Source organism: Nanorana parkeri, unplaced genomic scaffold (genome assembly GCF_000935625.1).
Source record: "Nanorana parkeri isolate BGI_ZX_2015 unplaced genomic scaffold, ASM93562v1 scaffold2541, whole genome shotgun sequence".
Classification (NCBI taxonomy): Eukaryota; Metazoa; Chordata; class Amphibia; order Anura; family Dicroglossidae; genus Nanorana; species Nanorana parkeri.
Window position 1 is genome coordinate 78,620 of NW_017308809.1, and position 10,692 is coordinate 89,311.

At 43.4% G+C, this 10,692-nt stretch overlaps 1 protein-coding gene across 2 annotated transcripts in view; it reads left to right on the top strand.

Annotated features, from left to right (window-relative positions):
* PATL1 (PAT1 homolog 1, processing body mRNA decay factor) overlaps nt 1–10,463 on the top strand; it is a 57,347-nt gene extending 46,884 nt beyond the window's left edge. For both annotated transcript variants that reach the window (XM_018573787.1, XM_018573788.1), the window contains 5 exons: nt 1,734–1,893; nt 1,983–2,120; nt 6,388–6,476; nt 8,248–8,397; nt 10,075–10,463. In XM_018573787.1, the coding sequence (XP_018429289.1) occupies nt 1,734–1,893; nt 1,983–2,120; nt 6,388–6,476; nt 8,248–8,397; nt 10,075–10,093 (556 nt within the window). In that variant the 3' untranslated portion in view covers nt 10,094–10,463. The remainder of the gene's footprint in view (nt 1–1,733; nt 1,894–1,982; nt 2,121–6,387; nt 6,477–8,247; nt 8,398–10,074) is intronic.
* Nucleotides 10,464–10,692: the final 229 nt, after the last annotated feature.

Genomic DNA, 10,692 nt, shown 5'->3' on the forward strand with positions numbered 1-10,692 from the left:
CACACACACACCACACACACACACCACACACACACACCACACACACACACCACCCACACACACACACTACACAAAGTATTGGGACACCCTCCAAATCATTGGATTTAGGTGTTTCTGTGAAATTTCCTTGCTCCTAAATATTCCACGGTCAATTGTTAGTGTTATTATAACAAAGTGGAAGCAACTGGGAACAAATCGGATACCAATTACCCATACTTTTTCTTAAAGGGACAGGTCAAATTTTTTTCTAAAGCAATACAAACTAATGCTTTAAGGTCACTTTCTTAACATCATGATTCATGAGATGACGAGGGAGCATGACGTCGTCTTCCCGGCCAATAAAACTAGCCACAGATCTTCTGTGGATGTGGGCTGCCTCAACTCCTTCGGTCTCTTTGTGTAATCCCAGACAGACTCGATGATGCTGAGATTAGGGCTCTGTGGGGGCCAAATAATCACTTCCAGGATTCTCCTTGTTCTTCTTTACGCCGTAGATAGTTTTTAATGACATTGACTGTACGTTTGGGGTTGTTGTCCTGCTGCAGAATACATTTGGGACCAATCACTCGCCTCCCTGATGGCATGATGGATAAGTATCTGCTTGTATTTGTCAGCATTGCGACCACCATTGATCCTGACCAAATCTCCAACTCCACTGGCAGAAATGCAGCCCCAGACCTGCAAGGAACCTCCACTATGCTTTATTGTTGCCTGCAGGCACTCATTATTGTACTACTCTCCAGGCCTTCAGTGAACAAACTGCCTCTTGCTACAGCCAAAAAAAGTTCCCTCAAAAACTGTAGAAGTGTAAATAGTAGAATTGATGCTGTTTTGAAGGCAAAGGATGGCTGCACCAAATATTGATTGGATTTATCTTCTGTTCATTTACTTCAATTTTGTTAATAAAAATAAACTAGTAACACTTATTTCTGAAAGCATTCTTAACAGCATTTTTTCACACCTGCCTAAAATGTTTGCACAGTACTGTGTGTGTGTCTGTCTACAGATTTACAAGTAATAGAAGCTTGATGTGCAAGGATATAAAAGAGGCCCATGTATTCCCCTCGGTTTAAAGTAAACCTGTGCTGTGGTACATGAAGAAAAAAAGCAGCAGAACTTTGATCCCCTCTCTCAACACCACAGACTTTTTTTCTTTGCTGCTCTATCAGCTGCCCTGTTTAAGCTTACAAGTTGCTCAAGTCCTAGCTTAAACAGGCATTGGGCTCTCTCCACGTAACGGCACTGGCTTTGGTGGTCCCAGTCTGCTCACTTAACTGCTTCATACCTGGGTTTTTTTTGTTTGCACCTAAAAAGCCGCTTAAAAGAGCTTCAGGAGAGTGAAGGAAATGTTAGTGTGCATTGGTAGGGAGGCCCTTCCGCCTGCCTTGGGAGACTCAAATGCAAATACTGAAGATGAGGCAAGCAGTAAGCGTCCACTGTGCATCCCAAGTGGCAATGCCCAGGCCCCCCTAAAGATTTTTTTTCCAGGCACTGGGCTTAGCATTGTGGGAATCAGGATGGGGATCGTAACAGTGCAGAAAGCGGTAATGATGGGAAGAAAAAAAAAAGTTGGGCAAAGTTTTTTTTCAATCAATGTAACTAGTTGCCTTGAAGGGGGAAATGTTTTCTTAAGTTTTTCTTTGAAAAGTAACATTTGAGCACTTGCCATGGAGGTTCAAAAACTGTCCTACTCTTCTAGCTAAATGACAGCTGTTTTTTCTTTTTGCCTACAGGGCAGCCGAGGAGCAGTTTGTCCAGATCATGTGCATTAGAAAGGGAAAGCGCCTTGTGGCTCGGATCATTCGCTTGTTGCCACTTCAGCTAAGCATAGCTTTACTGTCCACCACTGCACAGAGCTTGCCTTTTCTCATCAAGAAGGATTATCAAGACCAGGTAATGAATATGCTACACTAAGGAGAAATCTCCAGCTGCGCATTTCCCTCCCTGCAGTATACTTACTAAAATGTCTTTCATCTCTGCAGATACTTCCCTGCCTGGTTAGCCCCTGTGCCCTTGTGATTAGCCAGCTGTCTGCTACTGCTCTCACTTCCCTCTTACAGAGTGTTTGTGGCTCTGGAAACACTTCCTCGCAGCAGCTGTTATCTGTCTTACAAAACAAGGTGAGTGGCTGAGCTTCTGATGCGGTTATTTTAATGCTCAATTTGCGGCAAAAAAAAAAGATTAAAGCCCTTCAAATTTTTTACTTGACTGTCACGTGTCCCTCGCCAATGTCTTTCCTTGGCATTCCACCACTGGAGTCTTCATGACCTGTGAGGACCCCACCAATGGACAGCCAATGAGCAGTGTCCACATCACGAAGCAGTAACATGGACACCTAAAGAAGGACTTATTCCCACTCTGTGGTCTAAAAGAGAAGCCTCGTGACCCCGTGCATCATGTGACTTTGGACATAGACAAGTATTTAGAGCATAGAGATTTTTTTTTCCTTTCTAAAATTGTTGCAGTGGTAACCTGTTGGGTGGAAGGGAGGCCTTTAAAGCTCTGCTCCTTCCAGGATCCACCAACAAAGTGAATGGAATATGGGCTCAACTGGCATTCATCAGCTTGCTGAAATCTGTTCACACCAGAGTGCGTTCTGCCCCGATTTTGGCCGTAACGCCCTGGGTCGCATTGCGGCCGTCTCACTTTCTTGTGTGGCCGGGGGGGCGTGGCGGTCCATTGAAGTGACGGGCACCGAAGCTATGCCCTCCGGCTGCAATGCGATCGGCCGCACGGGAACGCAAGGCACCTCAATGCCTGCGGTCCGGTCAGAAAAAAGCAATAACTTTGGAGGCCGTACCTGGGCCCTGCTGAACTAGACGATTGTGGGGCTGGTTTTGAATGTGTCCTTCAACCACTGGACTTTTCTTTGTGGCTTTGAGTGTATTGTGTTAGCCGCAGAGAGCTTTCCAGGTCCAGAGCCTTGGCACAGCCCCAAGTGTGACCCTGTCTCTGAAGACTCGCATTGAGAGCAGGCCATGTGGGCAGAGGAGGTGAGCTACTATGGCTCTTGGGCACCAATAACAATCCCCACTTTCCTTAGGAGGGGTTAACGATGTGGGACTAAGCACTGACCACATCTGATGGTTGGAGTGTCGCTTGCTCTGCTCTTTTTCCTGACGGCATAAATATCTTCCCGTCACTGCTCCAAACTGCGAGTGACATGTGGATTCATGTGGACGCAGCTGCATGTAATCGTATGTGATATGATTACATTTGGTTAGGAATCAATCACTCCCTGGAGGCATCAATTGTGCATCCAGGGAGTTTTTTCTCGAACCGCATGTAATGATAACACATACCATTTACATGCAGTGTGCAGGCGTTTACATGCAGCTGCTCTCACCTGATCATTAACTTCAATGGGTGACAGCAGCCACTTGTAAATACCTGATTTGGGATTCCTGTTGCATGAAAACGCAAGTTTCTGATGCAGGAATCCCTCCAGATATGAATGGGGCCGTATTTTGTGTGTGTGTGTATTGGGGTCCATAGTACCATACCGGATATAGTTACATTTTATTCTAAAGTATGAAATTTGGCATGCGGCCACCATGGGAGAAAAAATTAATTGTTAGAGTGGCCCCCGAGTTTGAGACCCCTGGTCTTAATGATCGGGTTCCACCCTTTCCTGTCAAGTCAAATGCTTCATGATCTTTTGAGGGTCTCTTGGATGTTTTTGGCCCCAAACATCTGTTTTCCAGATTTGCAAGGCTACCACTTGGTCTTCTGTTCACACGTTATCTATGGAGGTGGATGTTCAGGCCTCATCTTATGCCAGCTTTGGGTGTAAGATCCTTAAGATGAGTTGCAGTCCCCATTCTCTGTTTCATGTGGACCTGTTAGCGTTTTGTTGCTGTTGCCCACCACCCAGTTTGACTGCTTTTAGACATCCTAACAGTCTCTGAATTCCTGTGTTCCTCGATGAACGAGAAAGAAAATGGGATTTTTGTGCTTACTGTGAAATCCATTTTTTTGAGTTCATTGAGGGAAACGGGTCCCACCGCACCGCACCGTGTCTTAGTCCCTGCTCACACCTAGGTGTTTTGACGCTCAAAGATAAGTGCGACAAAGCTCTCAACACAAGAAATCCTATTCATTTCTATGGCCCCTGTTCAAACCTGAGAGTTTTGTTGCAAGCTGTAGAAAGCTGGAAAAGGTACATGAGCTTTTGTTTCAGGCATTTCACAGCACGTGGCTGCATAGACGTCAATGGAAACGTGCAACACCATCGGTCTGCACGTGTTTACGCGTTTGTGTGCATGTTACCACCGTGCATTTTAATTTGCTCAATAAAACACGAATCTTTGCATATGCGCTTGTATTGCGTGTAAAAATTAGCATAACCTGCTAGGTGTTACGCTAAACAAAACGTGTGCTAATATGTGCAAAAACGCTGGCGCCAAGGTGTGAACGGAAACCGATCATACTCCTGGTACTGCTTTTCCACCAAACTGAGGCATGTTGGGAGTAGGTGGGGTTTATAATGGGCTGGCCACTGTTTTATTTTGTTTGCAAGTGTCCAAATCCTCCTGTAGGTATAACCCAACAGATTTTGAATTCCTGTGCCCCTCAATTAACTTTATTTTTACTGCAAAACTTTAGGTAATACACTGTTTACTGGACAAGGTTTTTGTCATTCTTTTCAGCCAGTCTTATGATTTGTACATGTTTTACACACTACAGAGCCTGACAGGTTACACACATCTCCTCAGTAAGCAATTCATTTTTTTGGTTTATAGGCTTCCTATGTCTCCATTCTGCCTCCTAGATTTCTTATTAGCTTTCACATGAAGCAGCAGAATGAGGATCCTGACTGACTGCATTGCATCACACAAATGACTGACCAAAATGTAAAAAATCCTTTTGCTGCTCTATGCACTTGGTCCCCTGGGTAAATGAAATAACATTTTTATAATGTTAGTAAAATTTCTGTAAATTGACCCTGTGCATGATTTTATGATTGTGAAAGATGCATTAGATGGTAGGCTTCTCTGGGGCAGAGATTAATGTGGAAAGCTCTGTGTACTCTGTAATGTAACCACTCTATATGAATACAGGCCATGGCAAAAGTAATGGCTTTGTGGAGATTTAACATATTTTTACTTATCTTTCTGGGATATTGGGTATTATATAGAGTCTAGCTGTTTTGCTAAACATATCCAGTCTTAAGTTTAAAAAATTCAGTCTGTCTGAAGAGAAGCACAGGAAATGTTATAATGGAGTTCACAGGCTTAAATTAGTATTAAAGGAGAACTATGAGGTGAGTGCTTTTCACTCACCTCATAGTTCTAGCCTACCTAGCTTGGTGTTTTTTCCCTTAATGCATTCTTTGCATGAAGGCAGAAAAACACCTAAGACATTTCTAACATCACACACGCAGCTGCTTGTCTCCTGTGCCGTGACCAGGAAGTTACTTGGGCTTCCGCAAACATCCTGGTGGCGGAGCAGGTTACTGAGGACAGAGGAGCCTTTAGTCAAGCTGTGACTGCAAGGTTGGGGGACGCACATAGCTAGATGCGGGCACGGCCGCCTTCACAGCAGTCGGCTAGCTGATAGAAGCACATGTACAGGGGGAGTGGCGCTAGCGGTCTAGATACCACTAGAGAACAAGGACTTAACAAATAAATAAAAAGAGCATTGTTTTTGTAGAATGTGCTCTGCTTTGGGGGTACCTTTTAAATTACTGATGAACAACTGAATCTTAAATAAGTGTTGGGTTTATTTACAAATAAGGATATACATACATTCTAATTACAATTAAGGGATTTGGAGGGGGTCAGAAGGTATAGGAATTAAGGTTAGGATCCTTGAGCTAGCCACACCATTCTATGTCACACATGCCATGGGTTTTTCTCTGTGCTCAGAACACTCCTCTCCAGCAGGCGTCAGCGAATCACATTCTTGATTGTAGAGTCCAGAAAGACTTGACTTGTCCAAGAGGTCACCAAGGTTACCATTGTTCCTGCTGGTGACCTAGGTTAGTGCAGATGATCACATAGGAAGAACGTATGCCGCCCCCATCCCAGCATACATGCTGACACAGGTGTGGGCAGTAAATACCAGCAGGGGGTCGGGCTTGCCCCAGGAGATGACAGTCTGGCAGATCTTCATTCATCAGTGTCCAGCCCCAAGAACCCTTTGATGGTCCTCATTTGCGTATCACACAGCCACGTGCTGATTCAGTTCAGGATATAGAACACCAGTAACAAAGCTGCATCATAGATGTCAATTTTTGTTTTTTAGCAAGTCTGGCCCCCATGCAGAAGAAAATAGGACAAAAAACCTGAATGTTTAATGTTGCTTTAATCTAATATCCAAGTGGAAATTTATAACATTTCCATTTTCCCATGTAACCGATTCCTTCCTTTCTTCTTCATGCTTTAGTTTGGACTGACGCTGGTGTGCCAGATTCTGGGGAAAGCGGAGGAGCTGATGAGTTCCGAAAATTCCACAACGCTGAATCAGTCTCTCTGGTATGTCATAAAGTAGTGGTTAGCACCAGATTTAGGATAGGCCTAGGGATTTGTCCACAAAATGGAAACCCTATCCTTTTAGGCTTTTTTTTTGCCTCTGTGTAAGACTAGGGTGTTTCCTATTTTCCATAACCCCTAGATAACAGAAGTGTGATCCTGCTACATCAGCTATTAAAAAAAATAAAAAAATACAGCTGTTCCTGTACACCGTCCTTGTATTTAATTTAAGACTTTAGTTGTAGCAGTCTACCAGATTTAAAACTCGGCTCCAAATAAAGGTTCTGAGCCCCACCCTTTTGGTTTTGATGACGATTGCACTACATTGAATCATGTTACAAAAGGCTTTAATACTGCCCAAAAGCTTTTTTGAAAAGCCAGCTCAATGTGACTGTAAAAGATGACATAACCGTCAGATTAAGGACAGTGGAGCAGATGCAACCAGCTATGCATGGCAACCAAATAGATTCCAGTTTTCATTTTCAAAGCTTAACCCCTTGCTGCGGGTAGTCGTACATTTACAGCGGCCCACAGAAGTGGTTATACCACGATATGCCAGCAATGGCTGTTAATGTACAAGCAATCTGTTTGTACCGATCGGCGGATCGCGCTGTCCGCCGGCTTCCCCAGGCTCCATTGTCTACCGTGTGGGACCGGCACAGCGTGTCTCCCCTCAACGATCAGAGAGAGAGATCAGTAGGCTTCTAGCCGCTGATCTCTCCTCCAATCACTGGACCTGGAAGTGATGTGTATTACATCACTTTGGTGTTACTGTTTACATTCTTAGAACTAGAAGGAGAAGCTGGGGAAGCAGATCTCTGCTTCCTCAGCTTCTTTGGGGTCGCTAGGTGACATTAGGGGATCCCTGATGTCTTCATAAGAGGACCTGTCACGCCCTATCTGCTATTGCATAGGAGGTTTGTTAGCCCCCTATGTGATGGCAATAAAGTTGGTGTAAAAATTAACATTAAAAAAACAAATTGTTTTGCATTTTTTTTTAAGTTCCCCGCCCCCCACATACACGCACAAACATACGCAAACACGCATTGGTGCGCCTACATGCAAAAACAAAACTTGCGCTGCACGTCACTTTACATATCGCCATGAACGTCGGAGTGAGAGAAATAATTCTAGAGCCATTAATCACTGTTGGCGCTAAAATGATGAGCAGTAAACGCTTATAAAGTGTCCCTCATGGGAAATTTTGGGTTTTTTGCAACTTTAAGGCTTCACATGTTTGGTATCTATTTACCGGACGTGACCCCGTTTTTTATATTTTACCAAAAAAATAGTACTCTGTTTCTGTGCACTAAATTTCATTTTAGTGTATATTATCCTAAAAATACTTGTTTGATAAACATTTGCGCAAAGACCGTGCAACATAAAAAAAATTGCAACTAGCATTTTTTTTTTTCTACAGGACCTCTGCTTTCCGAAAATATATCATTGTTTGGGGGTTTGAAGCTGTTTTCTAGCCAAAAAAGATTTAATGGTGTGTGCAAATAGTAAAAAATTGCTCCGGACAGCAAGTGGTTAACTGAACAAGCTGAAGAGAGAAGCTGATTGGTTACTATGCACAACTACTACAGATTTCCCCCATAGTATTTGCTTTTCTGACTTTAGCATAGTTATAGCATTTCCTCAATAGCAGTGTGCGCCTTTCAATTTGTTAAAGCTGATTTTAGGCTTTTCTATTCTTCAAACATGTAACTGTCCAGTCTAAGCAGTGTTTATCTTTGTACAGTCTTCATACCTGCTGTCCTATATCTTTCAGGACGCCTTTGGTTGCACAAGTCACTCACTTCCTCCTGCAGATACAAGCCTCCTCCCTGGCTCAGCCTCTCTGCTCTCCAGGCACCGCTCTGCTTCACTTTTCACGGTACCTCGATGATCAGACTCTCGGACAGCTGCGGTCTAGACTCAGGTGAGAACCAGGAACACCAGCGAGGAGATCGGACTGTTGAAGTCACATATAGGTGTTAGAATCTTCAACTTACCCACCTGCAACCACTCTTGAATTGCAGTGTGGACTGAAACTTACATAGTGAATGCTTTGGCTAATGCATCAACTTTTACCTCTTTGGTAAACACACAACTGACAAATTTTTTCAGTTTGCCTGGAGTCCTTCTTTAACATTGAATTGAAAAAAAGGCACAAGGGCATTGCCTATTTCAGTTAATCTGCTAGTTTGTGTTTCATAATGTTAAATGGGTGCACATATAAAAGGGTCCTAAAGAGTTTTTGAGTCAGACATGAAGGTAATGAATCAATGTCTTCTGAATATGGCTTCCACAAATGTGTTTTCAAGTTTAAACATGTTTTTTTTAACCCCTTCACAACCACTATAAGTCACTGGTATCGGGGCTGTTTAAACAGACTCGACTCTGTTTAAACTTGTAAAGCCGACTGTCGGCTTTACAGTAGAAGCGATTCTGGCGGCTCAGCTGCTGCCAGATCGCTTCTACGGGCCGGTGAACGGGTCCCCCAACACCCCCGCCATGTTTCCCGGGCTCCGATGCCCCTCCTACGGGCCCAGGACCGGCTTCTTTGGTGTCGGCGCGAGGCTGGGGAGGAGATGGACGAACCTCTGTTCGTCGATCCCCTACCTAATCTATGGGACCAGGGGGTGATGCAGATTGCATCACTTCCGGTCCCATACCTGTCAGTGCTGGGCTCCTGAAGCCCAGCTATAAACTATTGAAGTGCGTTCTGCACTTCAATAGCTTATTGAGAGTATAAAAGTGACACCCCCAGCATCACCTTAAAGAGTACCTGTCACCACCATCTGTCACAATTTGGCTAGAACTATAAGGATGAGTGAAAATCACTCACCTCATAGTTCTTTAATCATTGAAGGCTTGTTCACACCAAATACAGACCAGATCTGCATGAGTTTCTGCACTTGCAGTGCAGTGTGTTTTGACGCGTTCCGGGCCGTTTTTGTCAAAAAATGTTTTTAGCCTAAAATGGCCTTTCAGTGCTTTCCAGGGCATTTGCATGCGTTCCAGAGCAGGAGAAATAGGGCTTGCTGCAGTTTTTTTTTTTTTTCATGCTCTGGATCTCAACGCTGCGGTGTGAACTAGAGCCCAAAATACCATTGCAATACATTGGACGCAGTTTTGATCCGTTCTGTAACTCATCTGCTCTGCACCTGCTTTGGGCTTGTTGTGAACAAGCCCTGATACATCATTAAATGCATCTTTTATTTAATCCAACCAATGTGAAGTACTTGAATATTGGCCTCTTGCAAGTCCCTACAGAGCAGAGTTTAGAGGGTTGGAGAAAGAAACCAATCTATTCCATGTGCTAAGAAGTATTCTAATAGAAAGAGACTGTCCTGTCTCACAGGTAAGGATGGGTCCAGAACAACCTTGGTTTAGAAGTGTGTTGAAGAAGTGGGTTGAATGATGCTGGCCATCAGACTGAACTCATTTAGCGACAGAAAAAAATATTGCAAGGAAAATCTGTGGATTGAAGGGCAATATTGCAAAAAGCTTTTTTCTTTTAACTGTCCATTTTTATCTTGGTACTTTTGTCTGGAGTTCTGTTTTAAACCCTTTACATGACAAGTATGTATCATATATTTTTCTTTATATTTAGGTCTGCTCCCAGCCCATGATGTAAAGGAGACCTGGACTCCGCCACAGTCAGAGCTTTCCCTCCCCACTCTTTGCTTCAAGGATTTTATGTGAAAATTAAGTATCTACAGAGTTTGAAGTATCGAAGTCTTAATGGGGATAGTGAAGCCCTTGAGAGGTCAGCTTCCTCTGCATTGCCACCTACAGGGCATCACAGCTGCTGTAAGAACTGCTCTGTGTGAATCAGAACAGCAACCGTGTCATTTTCTCGTGTAGAAATTTTAAAACAATTACTCGTTGGGATTTCTCATTGCATACATCACCCAATGAGGATCACAGATGGATTGTGTTTATTTTTTTCTCTCCTTTTTATATATAGCTCCGTGTAAATAAATATAAAGTATTATTAAACCGGACTCTTAAATCACTATTGTACCTGTTGTTTTCGCTGACTTGCTTAAACACATATTGGACATCCAGGCAAGCGATTTACAAGCCAACTCCAGCCACATTTTTATGTTTAGTTTTCGATAGTGTGAGGATCGTGTATAACTTCTATGATGTTTTTTTGTTTTAATGCTTTTATTAATTTTGATTGAAATACAAAAATGGCACACATTACATGCGTAATTTTAACATG